This window comes from Pongo pygmaeus, chromosome 4, assembly GCF_028885625.2.
Source record: "Pongo pygmaeus isolate AG05252 chromosome 4, NHGRI_mPonPyg2-v2.0_pri, whole genome shotgun sequence".
Lineage (NCBI taxonomy): Eukaryota > Metazoa > Chordata > Mammalia > Primates > Hominidae > Pongo > Pongo pygmaeus.
In genome coordinates, this window is record NC_072377.2 from 147719171 (window position 1) to 147745662 (window position 26492).

At 43.8% G+C, this 26492-nt stretch overlaps 1 protein-coding gene across 10 annotated transcripts in view; it reads left to right on the forward strand.

The window, feature by feature from the left end:
- The window catches only part of ARHGAP26 (Rho GTPase activating protein 26), a 454090-nt gene extending 428657 nt beyond the window's left edge, over positions 1-25433 (forward strand). The window contains exons 21-24 of one of the 10 annotated variants that reach the window (XM_054487312.2): positions 8471-8581; positions 8717-8746; positions 15254-15345; positions 17455-17654. In XM_054487312.2, the coding sequence (XP_054343287.1) occupies positions 8471-8581; positions 8717-8746; positions 15254-15345; positions 17455-17549 (328 nt within the window). In that variant the 3' untranslated portion in view covers positions 17550-17654. Of the gene's footprint in view, positions 1-8470; positions 8747-15253; positions 15346-17454; positions 18104-23628 lie in introns of those variants that run through there. The other 9 variants (XM_054487314.2, XM_054487310.2, XM_063665239.1 and 6 more) reach the window with 9 other exon arrangements.
- The last annotated feature ends 1059 nt before the right edge of the window (positions 25434-26492 follow it).

Genomic DNA, 26492 nt, shown 5'->3' on the forward strand with positions numbered 1-26492 from the left:
AAATCATGGAATTACTTGCCATTCCTACTCTCCCCATCTAAGTTTAAAGTTTATTTAAAACTTCAGAAATTATTTTATTTGTGTAAATAATTTCAACTTTTAGATTCAGGGAGTATATGTACAGGTTTGTTCCATGGGTATATTGTGTGAGGCTGAGGTTTGGGGTACAAATGATCCCATCTCCCAGGTGGTGGCCACAGTACCCAATAGTTTAAGAATTATTTTTTAAAGCTAGAAAACAGAATCACTGCATTGTAAACTAGTCAAGCTATTTTTAAAGTAAATTATTGAAGAAGTATTTTAAAATGCAATTCCCTATTATTATTAAGACCTTAAGGGGATTTCACTAGTTTCATTAAAATAAGAAACAGAACTCTGTCATTATTTAAATAAAAATGCGTGTTAAATTATATTTGATGAGGGGAAATAATCTGTGCAAAGACATCTGCACATGAGTAATAGAAAAGAACACGGAACAGTCAAGCTCAGGGACGTGGATTTTTTCTGCTCATAAAGTTGTGAAGTACATACTGAAAATCCAGGAGGTTAGACTTATATAGGATTTCTGTGTTGTAAAAGCTTGAGTGGACACACATAAGGAATATATGTCTTCAGATGTTCAACAGATAAAAACTGGTTTTGTGTCACTTGGTCTGGTTCACCAGTAGCCAATTTACCACTGTTCCTTTTGGCTCTATTTTCTTGGCTGAAGTTTGATTTCCCTTTACCTTAAGTCAAGCCAGAAAGGGATATTTTCCAAGGAAGAAGAATTCAGTGAAATGGGATTAGATTAGATAGGACATTTTAGATTTTCATGGAATTTTCTTCTCTTTTTCAACATGGGGCAAAATCAAAGCCGCCACCTGTTAGTTTAATAGCACCATCCCCACTTAACAGTCTAACCTGGAGGGGGAACTGACAGCATTAAGACCAGCCGTGGCCGGTGATCCGAGGCTCAGCCCAAGCCTGAGACATATCACTGCGGACCTGGACTGCAGATCATGGGCCACTGCCTGGCAGATACGTGCAAATGCCAATTTTGCTGCTTCTCCATAGTCTGACACTGTGGAGACTCTTAGTGCAAGACTCTCAGGCCCTTCCTTGTGTGCCTTATCCCTCCTACTTCATCCTTGTTTTGAAAGTCCTACACTAAGCTACAAATCCACTACTTTCTTTTCTTTTGGAAGCAGCCATACCTTTCAACTAGGGGATCTCACATCTCCAGGTTGTGGATATCTGTCTCTTTATGCATCAGCCTGTCTCCTTCCCCACACAACTCTCTTGTCAAAAATGCCCTTTGGAAAATTAAACATTGCTTTCACGTGGAAACAGAACACAGGAAGGGAATTGTATTCATTCGTACATCACTGAAAAGACCAGGAAAGCAAAGAGTCCAGGGTAACCTCTGAACACTGAAAAAATGTCCATCTAATTTTTTTCTAATGATCATGTTCAATGTTGGTGGTGTCATAGTGAGAAGGAATTCTCAGTGTTGGTGGAAATGCACAGCAGTAGAACCTTTCTGGAAAGCTATTTGGCACGGTATATCAAGACCTTTAAAAGAAACTCCTAGCCTTTGACCCACTAATTTTACTTTCAGGAATTTATGCTAAGGAAACAATTGAGACACTGGCAGGGATCCTTCACAAAGATGTGAGTTGCAATGCTATTTATAATAGCTAAAGGGGGATAGGAGTCTAAATGTACACAATAAGAAAATGGTTACAGAAATCAGAGTATACCATACAACAGAACACCCTGTAGCCATTTTAAAAATCTGTTATCAAAGGCTATATAATTGCATTAGAAAATGCCTTATTAAGGGAAAAAAGGAGGGTATTAACTACATGTGTAGTATAATTCTCCAAAAAAAGTGAGGAGAAATATGCCAGAGTATTAACAGTGATTATCAGTGGCATAAATTATGTATGGTTGTATTTCTTTTCTTCTTGGTTTTTGGTATTTTCCAATTTTCTACAAGGTTGTCAGTAATTTTCATTATTGGAATTTTGAAAGATTAATTTTCTTCTTCGTGGTCAGCTTACTCCTCCAGTAACAGAACCTCTCATCTTGTAGCAGCTCTACTACTGTGGTGTGGAGACCAGAGAGGGTCTGCCACATCCCTTGTCAGACTGGGAGCCTGCCTGGGCAGCCCTGCCACAGTATGGTAGGCATGCCCTGGCTGGTCCAGCAGACGTTCCATCATTCAAGTGAGTCACCACAGAAGGGTGTCAAGCTGATGATATTGCTACACACTGTACTTGAACTATCAGCCACAACCCAGTATGCTGCCAAGCCTTTTAGCCTTATCTTCCTAAACCGTTATTCTTTCACTGTCCAGTGAATTTCAGAGAGACTGACTGGGACTGTCTGACTCCTTTTGAGGACACTGTGGGCCAGCAAACTAAAGTGGATGTAAGCTTACCAGTTGAATCCAAACCAGACCAGCAAATGTTCCTTCCATGCTAAAGTGTAGGCTGTGTTGTTGCTGTCATTTGGCCTAGATGTGGGGGCCTGGCAGGACCCCAGGAATATTTAGGGGCACTGGGCATTCAGCTTAATACGCCCATCTGGACTCTGAGGGTTGTAGGAATGCCTTTAGGAGTCATCTGCTAAAATTGTAGTTATAAAATCATTTTCTCCTCTTTTAATTGTTTGTTATCCTTGGCTTCATTAGTGGGAAAGGGGTTGCAAATTTGATATTGGAGGTTTCAGAGCCAGGAGTGAAATTGACCATTTTGAAATTTGTCTGTTTTGTTTTGGGTTTGGTGAGGGGCAGGAGGGAGCAAGATTTTTATTTTATTTATTTATGTATTTATTTTTGTCTGCTGTTGTCATTTTTAAGTAACCTACAGCCAGACACTTCTGTAGTGAAAGGAGAATTTAAGATTCTACAAAGAGTCTTGGGCCATAATAACCATCCCTGTGCATCTTATATCTCACATATGTGTTCTATGAGTATGAGAACACGTAGTCATACACCCTTAGTTTTGCATCAGAACTGAAATACAGCGTGCTCTCTATTTCTTGGAGGAGTGTTCGTCTGTTTACAGTCCTTCTGTTGCAACAGGCATCATTGTGGTACATAAAAATGTGCAGTAGTATTGTTGATAGGATTATTACCATGACTCTAAAGTACAAATAAACAAAAGGCATAATTCCTTTAGTCATTTAAAAAAATCACAGAAGTGAAGAGTTCTGTAGATGTCTATTAGGTCCGCTTGGTCCAGTGCTAAGTTCAACTCCTGAATATCCTTGTTAATTTTCTGTCTTGATCTGTCTCATATCTCAGTGGGGTGTTAAAGTCTCCCACTATTATTGTGTGGTAGTATAAGTCTCTTTGTAAGTCTCTAAGAACTTGCTTTATGAATCTGGGTGCTCCTGTATTAGGTGCATATATATTTAGGATAGTTAGCTCTTCTTGTTGCATTAAGTTAGCTTTTCTTTTTGCATTGATCCCTTTACCATTATTTAATGCACTTCTTTGTCTTTTTTGATCTTTGTTGGTTTTAAGTGTTTTATCAGAGACTAGGATTGCAACCCCTGCTTTTTTTTTTTCCTTTCCATTTGCTTGGTAAATTGAAGTGAACTCCCATTCACAATTGCTACAAAGAGAATAAAATACCTAGGAATACAACTTACAAGGGATGTGAAGGACCTCTTCAAGGAGAACTACAGACCACTGCTCAAGGAAATAAGACAAGGACACAAACAAATGGAAAAACATTCCATGTTCATGGATAGGAAGAATCAATATCATGAAAATGGCCATACTGACCAAAGTAATTGATAGATTCAATGCTATCCCCCTGAAGCTACCATTGACTTTCTTCACAGAATTAGAAAAAACTACTTTAAATTTCATATGGAACCAAAAAAGAGCCCGTATAGGCAAGACAATCCTAAGCAAAAAGAACAAAGCTGGAGGGAACACGCTACCTGGATTCAAACTGTATTACAAGGCTCCAGTAACCAAAACAGCATGGTACTGGTACCAAAACAGATATATAGACTAATGGAACAGAACAGAGGCCTCAAAAATAATGCCACACATCTACAACCATCTGATCTCTGACAAACCTGACAAAAACAAGCAATGGGGAAAGGATTTCCTATTTAATAAATGGTGTTGGGAAAATTGGCTAGCCATATGCAGAAAACTGAAACTGGACCCCTTCCTTACATTTTATACAAAAATTAGCTCAAGATGGATTAAAGACTTAAACGTAAGACCTAAAGCCATAAAAACCCTAGAAGAAAACCTAGCCAATACCATTCAGGACATTGGCATGGTCAAAGACTTCATGACTAAAACACCAAAAGCAATGGCAACAAAAGCCAAGATTGACAAATGTGATCTAATTAAACTGAAAAGCTTCTGCACAGCAGAAGAAACTATTATCAGAGTGAACAGGCAACCTACAGAATGGGAGAAAATTTTTGCAACCTGTCTATCTGACAAAGGGCTAATATCCAGAATCTACAAGGAACTTAAACAAATTTACAAGAAAAAAAAACAACCCCATCAAAAAGTGGGTGAAGGATATGAACAGATACGTCTCAAAAGAAGACATTTATGTGGCCAACAAACATATGAAAAAAACACTCATCATCACTGGTCATTAGAGAAATGTGAATCAAAACCACAGTGAGATACCATCTCATGCCAGTTAGAATGGCAATCATTAAAAAGTCAAGAAACAACAGATGCTGGAGAGGATGTGGAGAAACAGGAATGCTTTTACACTGTTGCTGGGATTGTAAATTGGTTCAACCATTGTGGAAGACAGTGTGGCGATTTTTCAAGGATCTAGAGCCAGACATACCGTTTGACCCAGCAATCCCACTACTGGGTATATACCCAAAGGATTATAAATCATTCTACTATAAAGACACATGCACACGTATGTTTATTGCAGCACTATTCACAATAGCAAAGACTTGGAACCAACCCAAATGCCCATCAATGATAGACTGGATAAAGAAAATGTGGCACATATACACCATGGAATACTATGCAGCCATAAAAAAGGATGAGTTCATGTCCTTTGCAGGGACATGGATGAAGCTGGAAACCATCATTCTCAGCAAACTAACACGGGAACAGAAAACCAAACACCACATGTTCTCACTCATAAGTGGGAGTTGAACAGTGAGAACACATGGACACAGGGAGGGGAACATCACACACTGGGGCCTGTCAGGGGGTAGGGGGCTAGGGGAGGGATAGCGTTAGGAGAAATACCTAATGTAGATGATGGGTTGATGGGTGCAGCAAACCACCATGGCACGTGTATATCTATGTAACAAACCTGCACATTCTGCAAATGTATCCCAGAACTTAAAGTATAAATAAAAAAAAAAATCACAGAAGTACCATGGAGTATGCATTTTATTATTATACCAATTCAAACATAGTGGTAATAAATGTTAAAATGCAGTCACTTTATACCAAATGTTACTGCTATGGCTAAAACATAAACAAATGAAATTCTGAAATTCTGTTGTTAAAAATTGCATTTGAGGCCAGGCACGGTGGCTCATGCCTGTAATTCCAGCACTTTGGGAGGCCAAGGTGGGTGGAACACCTGAGGTCAGGAGTTCAAGACCAGCCTGACCAACATAGTGAAACCCTGTCTCCACTAAAAATACAAAAAATTAGCCAGGCTTGGTGGCGGGGATCTATAATCCCAGCTACTTGGGAGGCTGAGGCAGGAGAATCGCTTGAACCCAGGAGGCAGAGGTTGCAGTGAGCCAAGATCGTGCCATTGCACTCCAGCCTGGGCGACGAGCAAAACTCCGTCTCCAAAAGAAAAAATTGCAGTTGATACTATGGTAATTGACATGGAGATTGAGGAGTAAGTTATTATAATAGTTATGAATATCCTGCATTCCACCCGCACCCCCAGATAATTTCAGCTGTGTACTTCTGGCCAAGAACCACTTAGATATCTGAGGATGTGAAAAACATTTAGAACCCACATTGTGTTCACAGAATATGTTCCCAACTATGCCATTAGCCAAAGGCATAATTCTTGGTACAGATGGAATAGGAAGCTGGAGGTGTTTCGTACTTATTAAAGTCATTTAAAAAAAAAAAGTTGGAAGGACTTTTTAATTGTCCTGTGGTAACCACTGACCAAAAGAACAGATTGGTACAAGCCCCTGGGTCTGGGCTGTTCTCTTGAACCTCCAAATTGTCTCTGGTTCTGCTTGGGTTCCTGGGCTGGGCTGTGGTTTGAAAGTTGTTCCCAGGCCTTGCCTACTAGGTCATTGTCTGGTGGGGCAGGGTTGTGTTGAGAGGACTGAGAAAGTGAGGCCTCTCTGACTAGCAGCAACTGTGGAAGAAAATGGGGACTGCACAGTAGAAAGGAGTTGACACTTTTCCTAGGGCTCAAGACAGAGTCAAGCGGGAGCCAGATATTAAGCTAGTAATAGCTTAGCCCTCAGCTGATGGATCTTACTGCCTTACATTACTGTTGTTTTTAAATCTGTCGCTTCTTGTCAAATATATTTTAAGCTCTTGAAGTCAAGGGACCTTGGCAAATATCATTTATTGTCTCGAACATACTGAGTGCTCAATGACTAGTTTTTGCTGGATTAAGAAAAGTTTTAAAGAGTCATACTCTTTACATTTTATTTCTTCTCTTATATGAATTCCATCTGCTATATGAATCCGCCAGACCGAACACTGGAGGCAGGATTGGGGATTTTGTTGGAATTTAGAATATGTTGAGTCTTATTGTGATTCTCTATCACTGTATTGTTATTTTCCCTTGCAAATAGGGTAGGTATCTAAAGGAAACACATGAATCAGTGGTTAAGAAGAATTCTAATGCTATGACTGAGTCTGTAAAAAAGCTTGGCACAGGCTAGAGGAACAGGGCAAATCCTGCTATGTCAGAGGGAGTACACTGGCTGCAGGAGTCCTGGGCTTAGAATCAGCAGATGAGGTTTGAACCTCAGCCCTGTTACTTACAGCCCTGTTACTTACAGGGTATCCTTAGGGAAGCCTCAGCTTAGCCCAGGTTTCCACATCTGTGAAATGGGAATTATAGCAGTACCTGTTTGTAGGCTTGTCGTGTGGGCAAATGAGACTCATTAATTTACTCCATAATGATTTGTTAAATATAGTACCTACAGACACTGGATATACAGCAGTAAACAAAACAAAAGCCTCTGTCTCATGGAATTTATATTCTAAAAATATACCTAATGGAATTTAATAAAGTGTTTATCAGTCACATTAGTTTGAGCCTCTCTGATGAACTCACACTGTGGTTTTTGCTGTTATTTGTCTATAGGTGTTACAACAGTAAGTAATTAGGGCCATTATTGGGTCTCATGTTTGAATTGGTATAACCCTAGGGAAGTCCCAGTAAGTAGGACATTTGTGTGTGCCTGCTAAATTGCAGTACACTTAGAAAGTCTGTTCCCCTTGAACCGGATTTCTGTCATTTTTGCCCCCATGAAGGGCTTGATTCAAACAGTTCAGCAGTCCGCTGAGATTCAGGAGTGGCAAGTGGTGGTGTGGCTGAACTGGTTTCTCTCCGTCACTGGTGTTTGCACTATTTGTGATGTATGATTTCACAGAGTTGTGAAGGTGCCTGTGTCATTTGTGGAAATAAGTCAAAGGGCTAACACAACCAATTAAAATCCACAAGCCACATTTCAGTGAGTAATTTCAACCTTTCCTCTCCAAACTTTTGATTAGCCGCCCGTCAAGGAACAAAATGAACAAATTGAAGGTTTCAGTTCGTTTTTTTCATTGCCTTCCCTCTGGGGCTTTTTCTTTGAGTATCGTAATGCCCAAATTCCACGAAAGGAGAAAGGGCAAGCCCAGGCAGCGAACCTCAGAGGAACCACATTCTGCTGGTAATTGCATGCCATTTCCCAAGAGGTGTATCTGTATTCACCTCCATCGGCTATCACCTTCTTCATGCAGTACGTCAGATCTCCAGTGGCACACAGCCCATCTAGTTAAAAATGCAAACACGAAATTATTTTCTCACCGAATGACCTTTGTGCCTCAGAAGAAAAAAAAAAATGGTCATTTCTGCTGAGACATAACCTGAAAAACACTCCCTCAAGAGTGGAAGCTGAAGGCTCGCTATAGGCTAGCCCTGCCTCAGAACAAGGCTGGTGATAGCATGTGGGTGTGGGAACTCATGTGCGTGAGCTCAGGGCATTTGTCACCAATGGACATGATTGAAGAAGCTTCTATCACCTGAAAAGCAGTTGTTCAGCAGGGCAAAGCTTGTTGATACTCCGAGGAATTACAGAACAGACGTTTACTTGGACGCGGAGGTTTGGTCTGGAGGAATGTGACATGGCCCTGACAGCACGTCCCTGGGTTTCGGTGCTCCTCTGCTCTGCCCAGCTTTCCGTCATCTGGCCTCCCATGACCTCCTGTGCTCCCATTGTGGTTTCCCTGTGTGCTGACAAGTTTTCTGGTTGTTATGTCTTGCAGCCCCCCGAATCCAAGCCCAACTTCACCCCTCTCGCCATCTTGGCCCATGTTCTCGGCGCCATCCAGCCCTATGCCCACCTCATCCACGTCCAGCGACTCATCCCCCGTCAGGTCTGTTGCAGGGTTTGTTTGGTTTTCTGTTGCTGCCGTTGTTCTCTCATTGGCTTGGTCCTCTCTTCATGCAGTGTTCAGCCTCCTCGTCAACTTTGTTCCCTGCCATCCAAACCTGCACTTGCTTTTTGACAGGCCAGAAGAAGCGGTGCATGAAGACTCCAGGTAAAATCTCGGATGATGACCAATCTGTTCCCGTTTATCCAAAGCTGGCCAGGGACAACAGGGGGCTGCCCCTGCTCTCCTGTGGTTCCATCCTAAGAGACCAGAGCTAAAAGGGACCATTTGCATGAACCAGCATGGCATTTTTCACACCCTTTTCAACCCTGACTCAAGTTTCTGAATTAACCTCTCTGGTGCCTAGAGTTAGGGGAAGGAGCACCTCCTGAACCAGACTCTGGTTTTGATGGCTCTCTCAATTTCATGTGCTCTCTGTGCTTTGGTGTAAGATAACATAAGAGGGAACAGTGTTGAGACATGTGCCAACCTTTTCTTCTCTCGTTTTTATCAGGTAGCATGAGGCAACATTTATTTGTGGGGTTGGGCCCCTGGCCCTGAGCACTGACACCAAGTCACTTATACCAGATCCACTGGGGGAGAGACATCGAACACAGAATAAAAGCTTGAGAGATGAAGCGATTTCTCTTAAACTGCTCATGGCTTATGCCTCCTTGTCCCCCACATACTGCCGAAACCATCCATGCTCCCAGCCTGCTTCTGTCTCTGTGTGTCATGAAGCCTGAGCTGTCGTGGGAACAGGCACTACCTCTCTCTGAGGGAGAGCAGCTTGACCTAGTTCCTCTTCTCAGGGCCATGCTGTAGTTTTCCCTGCTTTTGTGACTTCTGCACTTAAGTTCTTTGCTCTTGTACTCTTTGGGAAAAAAAAGAGCTCTTTACAACCAGGAAAAGAATGAATAGGGATCCTGCAGAATTCCTATGCTGTGGAGCTCCTAAACGTGCTTCTCTCTCAAGCTTAGTCTCAGCTTTCAGACAACCAAATTGTGGAGCCCAGTTATAAGCATCAGAAGCGTTTTGGGCATTGGGAGTATTTTCCCTTCTGTCTTTTTCTCCAAAGGGTGGATCCAGCAGAGAGGCTTAAATAATTTATGAAGCCGAGTTTCACTTTTAGAAGAAAAGAAAACCCCATGCTATTTATATATATACAGATACATATATTACTTTATTCCCCACTAGGCGCTTACACATCTATCATTTCATTCTATCCTCGTGTGAGAATGAGAAGAGAAATGGCCTGAACCCTATTGTGGAAAAAGAAAACTAAAGCACAGTGAGGTGACTTGGACACAATGCCATGACTAAATGAGAGCCAATCCAGAATTCAGGACTTCTCCCCCTCAGCTCAACACTCTTTCCTCCAAACACGTGGGTAACCCCAACTTGGAGTTTCCATGCAGCTCCCAGCCCAGAGCCTGACTTGCTCTCTTAGGTTTTATACAGCTTTCTACCTGGCTTTGTCCTGGATGATGGGAAGGAGATTTTCAGTAATCTTTTTTTTTCTTACTCTATAAATAAGGGAAATTTTCAGATCATGTCTTCCTGACATTCTAGCGATTTCCTAATCATTTCTTGGACACCTTCTGGGCACTTTGGGAGACATCAGCTTTCTAAGATACCAGAAATAGCATAGATTATTCTCATTAGATCATGAGGACCTGAACCAGAGGAAACTAAGTGACCACAGACAAGTCAGCTTCCAAAATGTCTCACTTACTCATTAGAGAAACTTGGGCTTTAGGAGAATGTAATTCCTTTATTTTTATCAAAATGGAGTAAAAATCTTCAAAATATTGGCCCTTTGGACAAAATGGGTTAAGAGACTCAAGAGAGTGAAATCACTCAGCTAAAATCCTAAAATGTCCTCTCTGCCTTGATGGTACTCACTTTTTTGTGACTCTGAGATTTGGGGCCCTGTTTCTTGTCAAGTATCTCTACCTCTTCACTCGTTTTCATCTCCCCAAATATTTCCAGACTGTTTTTCCTTCCTACTTCTTCCTACCTCCCAAAGTATTTCCAGATTGACAGAGGGCAATGGCAATAGAATCTGCCCATCTTGCGTGTCTGGGGTCACAGTTACTCAGTACCTCCTCCCCTGGCCATTGTTAGAATAGCACTATTTGGACACCCTTTAGGAAGCTGCCCTCTTGAAATAGTCAAGGCAGGCCGGGCACAGTGGTTCACACCTGCAATCCCAGCACTTTAGGAGGCCAAGGTGGGGAGATCACCTGAGGTTAGGAGTTCAAGACCAGCCTGGACAACGTGGCAAAACCCCGTCTGTACTAAAAATATAAAAATTAGCCAGGCCTGGTGGTGGGCGCCTGTAATCCCAGCTAGTCAGGAGGCTGAGGCAGGAGGATTGCTTGAACCTGGGAGGCAGAGGTTGCAGTGAGCCAAGATCGTGCCATTGCATTCCAGCCTGGGTGACAGAGCTAGACTCCATCTCAAAAAAAAATAGTCAAGGCAGAGTTGGACTAAATGTGTGTGCCCAGGTGAGCACAGGTAGCAACACTGCTGAGGAGCTAGCCCATCAGAGGAACAGAGAGGGCCGAAACCTGTACACTGTAGTGTATAGCAAAGAGGTGGTGGTATACACCCATTATTCAGGTCCAGTGGGGCCTCCCTCAAATCCACTTCCAGAGCATGAAGCTTCAGATTTCCTTCTCTGAGCAAAGCCTTTAAAAGTAAATATTGAATTAGATCTAATCAGTGGTCCCATGAACTTCTGAATGATGTCTCCTCTGGAAATTGCTTACTCTCTGAATTAGTCTGTTTTCATGCAGCTGATAAAAACATACCCAAGACTGGGAAGAAAAAGATGTTTAATGGACTTACAGTTCCACGTGGCTGGGGAGGCCTCACAATCATGGCAGAAGGCAAGGAGGAGGAAGTCACGTCTTTCACGGATGGCGGCAGGCAAAAAGAGAGTTTGTGCAGGGAAACTCCCATTTTTTAAAACCATCAGATCTCGTGAGACCCATTCAGTATTATGAGAACAGTACAGGAAAGACCCTCCCCAATAATTCAGTCGTCTCCCACCGAGTCTCTCCCACAACACGGGAATGATGGGAGCTACAAGATGAGATTCAGGTGGGGACACAGAGCCAAACCATATCACTGTCCCCTCTTCAAACCATTTATAGACCTTGTTTGTTCAAAGTCAGGGATGAAGATGCCTTTTGCAGCACAGTAGAGAAAGGGTGCTGGAGACACATTCCCTCCGTATTTCCCTTTTCTTTCACTTGCTCACCCCTCCCCCAAAAAAGCCCATAGCCCCAAACCCGTAACTTGCATTTGCCCAAGGGTCCCTGGAAATTATGCCTAAATGACCAACCCCTTTCCACCTGCCAGTCTAGCTGGTCCCACCTCCCTGTAGTGCCATATGATGGCAAATGGGTCATCATTTTGCAAGGTTTGCAAGGGCATTTGAGGGAAACTCCTGTGAGTGCTTTCCAGGCCTTGTGCCATGCTCACAAGTGAAAATTAAAAGGGAACTAGCAGGAGGATCCAAACCTGTTCATGCCCTTGAAGGCCCAGCTGAGGTCTGAAGGGCACTGTGACAGGAGCAGCCGAAAACTACCCCAGGCTCTCTGTATCCAGTTTTGAGATGCACTGTGGAGAATAGGAAGCCAAAGAACCAATGATGCCTGGTGGAGATTTTTTATTTTTATTTTTTTTTATCAGAGCCAAAGCCTACAAATACAATATCTCTGCCAACAGGATTTGTCTGTTTTGGTAGGAACCCTACCTAAAGCAAACCGCTTAAGACCTTTCAGAAGGCGTTATGGGACACTTGACTTGTTGGGCTGACAAGCTTTTAAGAAGATAAGACTTTTGGGGTAGGGTTGCCAGATTTAGCAAATAAAATAAAAATATAGCATACCCAGTTAAATTTGGATGGTAGGTAAACAACAAAAATTTTTTCGTATACGTATGTCCCATGCAATATTTGGGACATAACATATACTGAAGAAATATTTATTGTTTATTCTGCCATCCAAGTCTAACTAGGTGTCCTGTATTTTATCTGGCAACCCTACCCATTCCTATTCCTTGGGCAACAGGAATGGCCCCCTTTAAATGCACCTCTTCTGTCATTTCTCCCATTTTTGTGCCTATCCTAAGGCAGTAGAGGGAGATCTCAAGGGAAAAGCCCTCCCATAGACTGTCGGTTGCCTATCAACTTGAGGAAAAAACAAGGCCCTTTCTTGGCTTGCTTATTTATTTATTTATTTACTTTTTTTTTGAGACAGGGTGTCACTTGACTAGAGTGCAGTGGTGCAATGTCAGCTCACTGCGGCCTCAACCTCCTGGGCTCAAATAATCCTCCTGCCTCAGCCTCCCAAGTAACCTGGACTCCACACGTGTCCCATCATGCCTGGCTAATTTTTTTTATTTTTTTGTAGAGATGGAGGTCTCTACAGTCTGGTCTTAAATTCCTGGGCTCAAGCAATCCTCCCACCTCCCAAAGTGCTAGGATTATAGACATGTGCCACAGCGCCTAGTTTGTTATTTTTTAATGTACTATGTTATTGCCACTTCATTATTCAATTTCACAAACCTAATATCAATGGAATGTTACTCCTTTTGAATGATAATCTTGGGCACCTGGACCACTCCCTTTTATTTCTGCCTGCCAAATACCCCTGCTGGTTTCCCAGCTTGCCCCTGTTTTGTCCCATTATCCTTGTTCAGTGAGGTTAATAAATAATGTTTGCGAAAATCCAGTCAGAGGAGCCTTTCCTCAGATGCTGCTTCCCTTACTTTTAGTCCCCCTTACCTGGTCTCTTTGCTTTTTACCCACCTGCTCTGCCCTGTCCTCAAGAGGCAGAAATACTGCCTCAAAACCTGGTCTCTGAGACCCTGGCTAATATGAACTGGATTCTCCTTTCACCTTCAATGTCAATGTCATAACAGGCTCCATTTGCCTGTCAGTATAGTCTTTCATCTGTTTTAGCGCTTTTCACAGCCAAGTCACTCCTCCTCTCTGCTTCCCAGCCTCTCAAAAAAAAAAAAAAAAAAAAAAAAAAAAAAAAAATGCCTCTTATGTTCCTCCCTGGAAAGTTGCATATAGGATGTTTGGTCCTTCTGGCCAATACATAGACTTGGTTTCTTTGGCTCACAGACAGTGCCCCTTGTCCTGAACTTTATTCTGTCATCATAATTAGCCAGGAAGAGCTGTTTTCCTGTTGGAGCTGGTGAATACTAAGGACTCTTCTTTCCTTTGTTCCCAGGGGTCCCACTTCATTTTCTCCCACTTTCCCAATGTTTTCCCACCTGGCCATCATCTCTTGGCTCCTAGAAAACCAGAGGGAACAACAGTAAACTATGGCCCAGCAATAAATTCGAGATAACCATTTACTCTGATCACCCTGCACAATGGAGACCATATGGCTCACAAAGCCTGAAATATTTACCACCTGGCCCTTTGCAGAGTTTGCCACCCTCTGCTCTAGAACAGTGGTTCTCAACCCTCACTGCATGTTGGAATTACTTGGAGAGCTTTTTAAAAATACTGATGCCTGGCCGGGCGCAGTGGCTCACGCCTGTAATCCCAGCACTTTGGGAGGCTGAGGCAGGCAGATCACGAGGTCAGGAGATTGAGACCATCCTGGCTAACACAGTAAAACCCTGTCTCTACTAAAAATACAATAAATTAGCCGGGCTTGGTGGCAGGCGCCTGTAGTCCCAGCTACTCGGGAGGCTGAGGCAGGAGAATGACGTGAACCCAGGAGGCAGAGCTTGTAGTGAGCTGAGATCGCGCCACTGCACTCCAGCCTGGGTGACAGAGCGAGACTCTGTCTAAACAAACAAACAAAAAATACTGATGCCTATATAATATCTGCACATCTGGGTAGAACCCAGACATCTGCATTTTTTAAATGCTCCCCAGGTGATTCGGATGCACAGTGAGAGTGATTGTAAACACTCAATTGACATGAGAAAAGCAAAAACAAACCGAAAAAAACGCCTCATGTCCCCTCTCCCTTCTTCCTCCTCCCCACACTCCCCATACAGGTGCACGTGTGTGCTCATGCACACACATGTGTAATTGCCCTCATGCACCTTGTCTATTCCCTCCCCTGGGGGTTGGAGAGCTCCAGCTCTGGAATCCCGTCTCACCAGCAAGACCCAGCCTAGTAAGAAATCAGGAACATCTGGGAGAGCTCATGTCCGCCTGTGGCCTGGAACTGAAACTTGGCTTTGCTGGAATTTCTCCTTTTTGACTCACTGAGCATTGCCAGCTTTCAGCAGGTTCTGTTGGGAGTGTGTTCCCCAGAGCAGCTTGGAACTTCTTTCCTGCCCCTGCTTCCCTCCCTTCCCCCAAGGCACTCCTGCTCCAAAAATGGGGCCCAGCCTGCCCTCCCGCTGTTTGGCTGTTATAACTTCCAGGTAAAGTTTTAACATGGCACAAGTTGACCCCACAAGAAGTGTAGTTTATTGAAGCTTATGGCTTTTCTCTGAATATTTCTCATTTTTCTCCTGTGACCTTTGCAGCTTTCCCACCTCATGTCTTGCCATCTGGCTGCCTTGCCAGGCACTTCCCACGAGAGGGGACTAGGTAGCTTACAGGGAAAGGGAAGAAGAGCGATGAAATGTCTGGGGCTTTCTAAGGGTTTTTTCAAAAATGTTAAATAAACTCCTGTTTTCACACAGCACACCGTTCCGGAAGGCAAAAGCCTTGTATGCCTGCAAAGCTGAACATGACTCAGAACTTTCGTTCACAGCAGGCACGGTCTTCGATAATGGTGAGTTTCTCATCCCCTCACAAAGATATGGGCGGGGGGCGGGGGCAAGGGGAGCACATAAATAACTGGCATTTTCAAAGCTCCTCCCTAGGGAAAATCTCAATACAATGGGTAAGAAAAAAAGCGTGTGTGCGTGTATGTGTGTTGGTTTCTGTGTCTTTTCCCAAAATAAAATAGCAGCAGCAGGACTTCCGGAGACATTGTGAAGAGTGGACTAGTGTAATCAGCTCCATGTTGAGTTGTTACCACTGTAAATGAGATTGTGCCTGCAAAAGACCCAGCCCAGGACCTGGAAGTGGCTTTAAGAGATCATACACATCACATGTTTAAAATGGTACTCAACACATATTAAGCATTCACTAAGTTAATATTTTTATTATTAAAACCATCATCATCATTGTATCCATCTTCGAAAAAGGCCCTGATGCTCTCATAGTTCACAGTGACAGTTTTTCCTCACTTTTGTCTGGGCAGTGGGTGCTGCACCTGATTCCGTGGGTCCTGGCTGCATCTGTAAACACATTCCAGGCCAGAGCAGAGATGAGTTCCTGGGACCAGCCCTTGACTGTACTCACATCCACAGGGGCTGCCATTGTGTGTGCCCAGCCCCTGCATTCAGCATAGCAGAGATATCCATCAGGTACAGGTAGACAAAAGGGGGAACAAGGCACAGAGCATGAGGGTCTCTCCCAGGTCACACTCAACCCTTGGCCTTCTGGGTCAGCAGGAGTGGGAGGGATTACCCCAGAACTGCATGTGGGCATCTGAGTCTGCATTCCCTTTTATCGTTCTCAAAGCCTCAAGCACTGTCCTTAAACCTTAGCTCCATTAACTTTCATCCAGGCCCTTTATAAATCAAAATGCACAAACAGCCAGCCCAGCCACCTCTCCTGTCCACAGCTGGTGCTTGCAGGCCCCAGCAGACTGCAGGTGCAGTGCAGGTGCAGTGGGTCTGCTGAAGGCTGTCCAAAGCCATTTCACTGGTGAGTGTCCCCCACACAGGCCCAGGTGGCGGAGTCCTGGCCCTGCCATAACACGACACGGCCCTTGCAGAAGACAAACCAGAATGGGCTGCATTGCTTGGGCTTCTGCCCCCTGCTTTGTCAGCAAGCAAGGGGCTTCTGCCTATAGAAGAGCAGGATTTGAGAGATTCCTACATTGACAGGTGAATCCAGGGCTTAAAGGTCTGTCCTCTAAGTCCCAATTCACTGCTCATATGGGCAAGGGATCATCATGTTTCTATCAACCATTCCCTCTGACAACACAAAGGACTCCTGATCTCAGGGGCAGAATTGTTTTAAACTATTAAAAGTTATGTATATGCTTCTATCTTCTTTGTGATTCATTTTGGTGAGTGCAGCCCTCTTCCATTTTTTAACGGTTTATTAAGATAGCCATACAACATACAATTTACCTATTTAAAATGTACACTTCAATGGTTTTTAGTATATTCAGAGATGTGCAACCATTGCCACTGTATAATTCCAGAATATTTTCATCACCCCCAAAAGAAACCCCATACCTCTTAGCAGTCATGCCCCACTTACCACAACCCATTTCCATCCAGCCCAAGGCAACCACTCTTCTACTTTGTCTCTCTAGATTTGCCTGCTCTGGACATTTCATACAAATGGAATTATATCGTATGTGATCTTTGAAACTGGATCCTTTAGTTTGCATAATGTTTTCAAGGTTCATCCACATTGTAGCGTGTCAGAACCTTCTTCCATTTTATGTGCGTTGGTATGGATATAGCACATTTTATGTAAGGTCATTCATCAGTAAATGGGCACGTTGTTTTCACTTTTTGGCTACTTGAATAATGCTGCTGTGAACATGTGTGTAGTTGTTTGTGAGGGCATAGGTTTTCAGTTCTCTTGGGGATAAACCTAGGAGTGGGATTGCAGGGTCATATTAATTCTGTGTTTAAGTGTTTGAGGAAATGCCGAACTGTTTCACAAAGAAGTTGCACCATTTTACCATTTTATGTTCCTACCTTCTTTCATTTTTAAGTCTTTCTGCAGTAGCTTAAATTGTTAAGCATAAAGGGGGAAATAAAAGAAGAGAAGCCTGGATGATTGTTAACTGCCAAGTCCTTTTTTTCCCCAGCAGAGTGTCCTTCAGCTTCCACAGCCATCTTCACTGCCACGCCGAAGCTCCGGGCACCTCCACCTCTCACCTGGGCACTTCCAATGGCTGCCTGACACATCTTCTCACATCTGCTCTTGCTGCCATAACTCCCTCTTTACAGAGCAGCGAGAGTGATCTTTGAAAAATGGAAATGACATTAAAGCCCTTCAGTGGCCTCCCATTGCTCTGAGAATTACTTACAAGGCCCTCCAGGGCCCAATTCCTGCCCCTCTGACCTCACGCCCTCACTTGACATACTACAGCCTCATAGGCCTTCTTTATGTTCTCAAGTAAGGTCAGCAAACTATGACCTGCCTGTCAAATCCAACCTGCCACCTGTCACCTAACAATTCTGTAACTGCTCCCGCGTACAATGTGGTAATCATCATAAATCCTATAGGTATTGTTGATAGCAGGAGAAAAGTTTGGTTGAATGAGTGAGAGGCCTTACCCAAACCTTCCTGTGGTCTCTAGGAGTCATGGCAGAGTTCGCTGACACTGGTTTGTTTTTAACCAGTCTTGCCAGTGACCTTTCAAATTCCCTGAGGAGCAAAAGGCCAAATTGAACCTGAAAGAAAACACCTCTCAGTGTTGACTGAGTTGCAGTAGAAAATGGACCTGACAAAATGTTAGTACACTTTCTCGATTGGGTTAGCTCAAAATATGTTACTAGGTCTTTTTTCCAGAGGAAAATGCTTACATAGACCCTCTTCTTCCCCACCCCTTTACTTCTACAGGAGAAAATGAGGCATTACAGAACACTATTATTCTGTCAGGTGGTGGGTGGGGTGGAGGGTCTTTTTCCTTGTTCCATTTCTTGTTAGTTTACTGCTGGGGATATGAGGTAAAAGCTGTTTAATTTGTATGCTGTGTAGTTGTCAGATTAAATCATCAAACCAATCAGAAAGTGCACGTGTGTGTATGCGTGTGTGTGTGCGTGCGTGTGTGTCTTTTTGTGTGTTTCAGGATTAAGAAGAATGAATAAGGAAGAGGAAACGGGAGGGGCCCGTGGAGGGGAAAGTCTGTTGTTTCATAATGATTAATCTTGAAGCCTTTGGATTCCAGGGGCCCCTACTGTGACTCTGGAGTGGCTGCCGCTGTCAGCTCATGGACTTTGTGCAGTGGGAAATGGCTGTGCAATACCTAGAAATAATTCCAGTGTCATCCCTGGCCAATCTACTGGGAAACTGTCCATTTCAACAAGAGCACCTCAGACAGTAACTGGAAAGAGAAATAGCTAATATTCTCAGGAACGTTAGTGATCTTGAAGCAACATGATTTGTGATACCTGGAAAATGCACATGGCAGTCACTAAAATTAGGTTCTAGGGATACTTTTAACAAGATTTGAGAGGAGCTGGATCTATTCGTTCTCATGGTACCCAAAACAAAACCACTACACAGCAGGCCTGTCCCAAATTTCCTTTGCTGATGGAGAACATCCTCACGGGGGAGCCCCCAAGCTGCCTAGGAAATGGGTTAACGGGAGAGCGCTCAGGGATCTCCTTCAGCTTCTCCAGCCATCTTTGCTGCCACGCCCAAGCCCAGTCACCTTCATCTCTCACCTGGGCGCTTCCACTGGCCGCCTGACAGATCTTGTCGCTGGCTTCCACTCTTGCTCCCAGAACCCCTTCTTCACATAGCAGCAAGTGTCATCTTTGAAAATGAAAATCACATCATGTTCTTTCCTGCTTAAAATCTATCAGTGGCCTCCCACTGCTCTGAGAATGACTTACAAGGTCCCCCAGGGCCTAGTTCCCACCCCTCTGACCTCCTCTCACCCTCACTTGACATACTGCAGCTTCTCAGGCTTTCTTTATGTTCTCAAGTAAGGTCAGCCAACTATGACCTGCCAGTCAAATTCAACCCACCACCTGTTTTTGTAAATAAAGCTTTACTGGAACACAGACACTCATGCCTTTGTGTCTGCATATTATCTGTGGCACTACAATGGCAGAGTTAAGGACAGAGGCACACTCACTATGAGGCCCTTTAAGAAATACATGCACACCACTGTTCTAAAATCACACCCAGCTTTTTCCCATCACAGGGCCATTGCACTTGCACTACCCACTGCTCTAGTCTTTCTCTCTCCTTTTACCACTACCTAAAATTACATGCTTGGTTATTGCTTGATTGTCCCACCGAGCAAAATCTTGTCTGCTTGTTCTGTGCTATGTACAAGGACCTAGCATGGTGTCTAGCATTTGGTAGTTGCTCAGTAAACATTTGTTAAATGAGTGAATGTACTTTAATTACCCAGGGGTCTGCACCTCTTTTAGTTAAGACTTCTTTTGGGTACAGTCAGCCATTAGAGACCTTAGTCACACACTTGCTCCCCATCCATGGTGAGTGAAGGAGGGCAGAAGACATGAGTTGTGTACACAGGGGTGTATGGTGTACACAGGTAGAGCCGAGAGAAAGTGGTTGGCAGGAAGCACACCCATGTCCCCAGCAGCTTATATTTAGTATATGCTGTTGGGCTGGAGAGCCACTTAGGCAGCTTGCAGCAACACCTTTTGTGTTTGTATAGCATGTTGGACACGGGTGCAGTTCAGTGTTGCACATAGGCGCCATTCAGCCCAACAAGCACTTAGCATCTTTGATGTTCAGAGCATTGGGCTAGGCAACAGCAGTAGTAGTTAAGACGACAGACTCTGGGATCAGATGTCCTGGGCTCTGATTCATTTCCATCGTCTACCAGCTATTAATATTTAATTTTGGCCAAGATGCTTAACTTTTCGCAGCCACAGTTTTTCATCAGTAAAGTGAGGATAATAGCACAACCAACTCCATAGTCATTCTGAAGATGAAAGGAGGAAACGCAGGTGTGAAGCACGTATTCGCAAAGGGTCTGCCACCTGGCATGTGCTCAACATGTTGTCATCCTTATCAGCATGGGTCACACTCTCTGGTTAAATAGAGGCCTGATATAGTGGGAAGGGGGTTGGTCTCTGGAGTCAAACAAGCTGGGTTCAAATTTGGTTCCAGTATTATGACCATGCACAAAATATTTTACCTCTCTGAGCCTTAATTTTCTCAGCTGCAAAATACAGATAATAATAATACAAGCTAGGATCCTGAGGATCAAATGAATCAATATGTCTAAAACTCCAAGCACACAGCAGCTTCATAACATATCTAAGTGTTAGCTTGTATCATTATAATTCACGAGGCAGAAGGGAGTTACTGAAGGTTGTGGAGCTAGGAAGTGCTATAATCCAAACCAAAACGCACTAAAAAACTAGATAGAGAAGCAAAGCTTAGCACATTTGAACAGCATATAAATAGGACCCATGAATACTATGCGGAATGTACTATGAGCATTTTAGGTGTCTGGAGGAGGAGGGAGCAGGTAGAAGGGATTCCATGGTAGTATTTACAAAGCAAGTGGGGCTTCAGCTAAGCCTTAACGTGGAAACAGAAGACAGCAGAAAGAAAGGGGGCACTGGTGCTGCCTCCCTCCTCCATTAGTAAATGACAATTTGCATTTTAACTCAGAGGCATTTGGGCACAGAAAAGTTATAACTCCTAACTTCCTATGAGCTAGTGAAAATACAGGTTCCTGGGTCCCATTCCCAGATATTCTGCTTTAATTGATTTGCCATGTGGCCCAGGAATGTGCAGTTTGAATAAGCATCCTGAGGGTTCTGAAGCACATGGTCTGGGATATGCTTTAGTAAACCCTGGCTTGAAGGCTCAGTGAGTCAGCAGTCCAACCCAAAGGCTGTGTTATCTCCTGCCATCTCCTGTGACCTACCTTTTGGCCTCCAGTTTGGAGGGCCTCTCTTGTCCCCTCTAATTCTTCCCTTAGCCCTCAAATTGCATTGTAAATGTTTTTACCCCAGTACCTGTGCTGTGGGTGAACAGCTAGCCAGGAAAAAGAGAAAGATCTGAAGGAGATGGACTCAGTGCATCCAGTAGAGTAACAACTCAACTTGGAGCTTTGCTGTAAAGCGGGAGAGCCTGGTTTTTGTTTTTTTGTTTTGTCAGTCTGGCTGCTTTATTCTTTCTAGGTTTTTATTTTGGAGAATGGGTTTGATTTGTTAATTTTATTCTAAGCATTTGATTTTTCCTGAAGCTTAGGTGGGTGGTAAGGGCCATCTGGTTTTACTAGGTCTCTACTAGGAGGGGGTCTTGCTGAGCAGTCCCGATCCAGGGTCTCCTACTGACTAGCCTGTACTGAGCATTTGCTCTGTGCCTGGCTCTGTGCCGAGTGCTTTAGCCACACCAGCTCCTTTCATATTTGCAAGAACCCAGTAAAGGGAAGAGGGTCTTGTCACCAGTATGAAGTGCAGAAACTGAAGTGATCTTGGAAGCTTTGGTTGGATGGATGGGCAGAGGGCAGGGGTATTTTTAAGAATGGCATGGGAGAGCTTTGGTCATTGGAGAGGCCAGGTTGCTTTTAAGTTGTGTCTTCTCCCAAAGCACTTCTCTCCCAGACTGTCTCTTGTGTGGGTTGTCATGAACCCAAAGTATCTTTGCTGTTTTTTCCTGAAGCTTAGTGATCTGAAATTGGCCAACTTTGGAGGCCAACTAATAGATGTTTAACCTTGTCTTTTCCTAAGGAGGCACTCAAGGTGTACCCAAAGTTGACTGACGCTGATCTTCTGGAAGCCTCAAGGCTGATTCTTTTGCTGCCTCCCATTTGCCTCTTTTGGTTTCTGTTCTTGCGTCTTTCCCTACAAACTGAAACTAGAATTCTGTAGCAGTGTCGGAGCGGAAATGCTTTTCTAAAACAAGCTCAGGAAGTCATTTAATTAGCCCAGGAAGGGAATAGGGGAAAATCTATTATCTCCAAATAATCTTGGAAAATTGGAGTTTTCCTAACACATTAAGAGTAAATGCCCTGCCTCTCTGCAGAGTGATCTGTATATCTTCAGTTGACAAGCATGAACATCCCCCACCTCTTAGTCCCATGATTCCTTCTCTCTTCCTTCCTGCTATTGACTACTTTGCAGACTCAGCTGGATTTTAGATAATCTTTATAATATCACAATGGTTTCCATGGAGATGGATCATGATGTCACAAAAGTAGATATATATTCTTTGGATACTGAAAAATCAAAGGGCAATAGAGGGAGGAAGAGAAGAATTTTCAAACTGGTATATAGAGGAGGGGGAAGTCTAGAGAACAGGAAAGAAAACTAAGAAAGGGTGTGAGTGAAACAGAGAAATGGCTATTCAAAGGCTATTCAAAATGACAACAACCAAAAAAAAAACCCCCAGAAAATTTGCAAGGAAATTAGAAGCAAGGGGTAAGGATTTGAAGGAAAGTAAGATGATGACGAGAAGCTGGATTGATTGATTGAGACAGGGTTTTGCTCTGTCACCCAGGCTGGAGTGCAGTGGCGCAATCACGGCTCACTGCAGCCTCGACCTGCTGAGCCCAAGCGATCCTCCCACTTTGGCACTCCCCCTTCTCCAAGTAGCTGGGACTACAGACACGCTCCATCAAACCTAGCTGGTTTTTGTATATTTTGTAGAGCCAAGGTTTTGCCATGTTGCCCAGGCTGTTCTCAAACTCCTGGGCTAAAGCAATCCACCTGCCTCAGCCTCCCAAAGTACTGGCATTATAGGCGTGAACCACCTGGCCCAGCCTCTAGAAGCTGGGTATCTTTAAAGAGTAATTCTTAGTAGTCTTCCGTGGGCACTGCACTGAGTACATAGTTGATACTGGGCAGGTGGGTGGGTGGATGGATGGAAGGAAGGAAGGAAGGAAGGCAGGCAGGCAGGAAGGAAGGAAGGAAGGAAGAATGGAAGGATGGATACATGTATGGATGGACCAGGACAACTGTTGCCCTCTAACAACAGTAGGAATCTGTCACTTCTTTGTAGTTTAAACCAGGAGCTTCAGAAAATCCGTGAAACCCGTAAGATTGTATGCAAAATTTTGAATGTCTGTGTCTGTTTCCTTTTTCATTGTAAAGAAAGTTCAGGACAGCTTTCATCAGAAGGCTTATATCCCACAAAAGGTTCAGAACCTCTGGTTTAAACTTCTAGAATGATGTAACTTAATAAGTGATTGTACTCATTGTCCAAGCTTCCTTTACACACACATACACACACACACACACACACCCCACACACACATCTGCCGCCTGCTCTATCTGTAATGCCATCTCTTCTCGCTTTCTCTCCCCTTCCTGTACAGTTCACCCATCTCAGGAGCCTGGCTGGTTGGAGGGGACTCTGAATGGAAAGACTGGCCTCATCCCTGAGAATTACGTGGAGTTCCTCTAACCGTGGGCCCCAGCAGAACTGCTGAGCTTTACATGGTATCCATGACAACTGCTGATTCCAGTGTCGAGGCCATTTCTCTTTGCCACTGAGAAATGCAGCGTGACTGACTCTGTTGCTACCTGTCAACATGAATGTTTCTGTGAGCTCTGGTGTCACTCATCTCCATGATCATCTCAGCCAACACGCATCAATACTGCAAGAAAAGAAGTCAATCAGCAGAGGAGACCATTTGATAACTAAGAGGAAGACTTGCAAAGCCATTTTCTCATGAGTACCCCGAATAGGGGGCACTCATTTCGTTTCAACGGTCCAAACACCCAACCTTCAGAAAGAGGAAGTCAGATAGAAATAGTCCCCGAGAGCACACTGCGTAGCTAAGTCTGCTGGGGCTGGGTGAAGAAATTGGCACTGAGATCCAGGCTGGATCCATTGCTTTTGTTTACAGTAGGCACTCTCTCTACCCCACCTCTCAGTACTTGAGACTTAAAGTGCTACAGGCAGCTGGGTCTGTTTGCATGCAGGATGAAGAGGGTTAAAGCACTGTTTATATATGATCCAATCTCTCACCATCTCTAAAGCAGCCGTTGGCCCGTCATCAACGAGATACAATCCAGTCTTCTCATGCACGGGAACACACACACCCTGCGTTTCTCCCTCCCAGGCTAGGAACCTCTCTGCCACCAAGGGCTGCCATACATCGCCTAGTAACCACGGCAACCCAACCTACTCTAAAACCAAACCAAAAAAATAAAATAACACATCCTCTTTGCGTGACCCATTTTTTCTCTCCCCTTTTTGGCACACTTTTTTTGAATGGTTTTCTAACAACTTGAAGCACAGGATCAAGGAATTAGGGTGGTCTACTTGAGGCAGATGAGATAGTAGCTGGGAACTGTTCCCTTTCTGATGAATTTCAGCAGCATCGGGATATATTTGGAGCACACCTTAGTAACCTCTTGAGATTAAATTACATAGTCTTAATATTTCTGTTCCTCCATGCAACTGATGTTTGTTTTTTAAAGGGTAAGATGCTGCCTCCCAATGGGTGACGCCATCTGACTGGTTTCCCCATGTCCTCCCATTCACCCATCTCTGCTCCCACCCTTGCCTGCCTCTAACCCACCACTGGCCAGCCCCCTTGCCCTGCTCTGGGCTGCTGAACACTGGTGCTGTGGTGGTTTTCAGGGTGAATTCCTAGGCTAACCGTATGGCCTATAGTTTAAAAGGACATCTATGTTCACTGCCACTCCGAAAAAGGGAATTATTTCTCAGTCTTTCAAGGCTTGAGACTAATATAGGCCATTGTGATTCAGGAAGAAACCCAAGGTTGGAGGGTGGGATGGGTACCCTCTGAAAAAGGGAATTTGCTGGTGAAAAGAGGCTGGATCTTGTGGAAGACTGTCTTGGATGGGGAAGTACTACCTGGACATTTCAAATTCACTTGGCCTGCAGACAACAGAGTTATCCGTGTCTTCCACATGTGAATGTCATTGCAAGGGTGACTCTAGACAAACTACAAACCGATGGACCGTCAAGCTCCCCAGGAGCCCCTTGGATGGCAGCGTTGCTTCAGAGTGTTTCCTGTTTCTGGAATTCCTTGTTAGGGAACTTTAAAGAAGAAAAGAAAAACTTGAATTGTGTTGAATTACTGTATCTTTTACTTTTTTTTTTTTTTTTGAAAAGATAAACTTGTAAATAGAGTGATTTGAAATACTATATGGCAAAGTTTTATATTTGATATTCTTTAAGCTAGTTGCTCACACACTTAGGCTTCAATTGCGGAAGAAGTATGTTTAAGAGGGAGAGAGGGGAGGCAAAGCTGAAGAGAGTCAAGGTCACTGTCCCCCCTTCGGCCTGAAGGAAAGAGAAGACATTTCTATGGCCTTGCTCTCTGCTGTCCTGTTGGTGGGCACAACGCATCAGTGGTGTTCAGTCTTTATGTGTTTTTAAGCATCCTTTGGGCTTTGGATTTGGAGATGGGAAGAGCATCTCCAGGCAATGAGTTTTTCAAAGACTGCCTACTTAGTAGTAAGATGAAGCTCAGGATTTAAATAAGTGGGGTCAGGCATTCGAGTTTTTGTCTTTCTTCTCAGGTGTATTTCTTGGTACCCCCAAGATATCAGGCCAGAAAGAGATGAGTCAATTGTTGTGCTCTTCTTTTTCTCCACATCTTCTGAGGCTTTAGAAATGTGGACAAGCTAGTTTTCAAATTTTGTGTGCGTCTGTAAGTTCTTAAAGAACCAGCTTCTTAGAATGTTCAGTTCTTAATGTGCTGCTGCTTTCCCTTCTCCTAAACATTTTAAAACTCTTCTCTTTCACCTCCAATTCCCTGTGATCCCAAAAGAAGAGGAAGACTCCAGGAGGGATATAGATTGTGCCATCATAGCTTTACAGGTGGTTTTAAAGTTAACAGGGGTTTGTCATGGTGATTCACTACTCAGTTTATTAGCTCAAGGATTATACAGCTCTTTTCCAGGAACTCACCCAGGAGCAAGTGAGACACTACCATTGAATCAGGGAATAAGAATTAAGAATGGACAGGACCAAGATAGAACTCAAGAAAGCCACTGGGGAAAACTCAAGAAGAAAGGCAGTATACTAATAGGTTAGATCTGTGAACTTGAGGACAAGAAGACCTTGGGAAATGGGGGCCCCAGGGGATGTGCATTCACATACTATCGTGCTTCCCAAAGAGAGACCAACATCATGCATTTAACACATTTGATGAGTTTTTTATTTGTGTTTTTGTTTGTTTGTTTTTTGAAATGGAGTCTC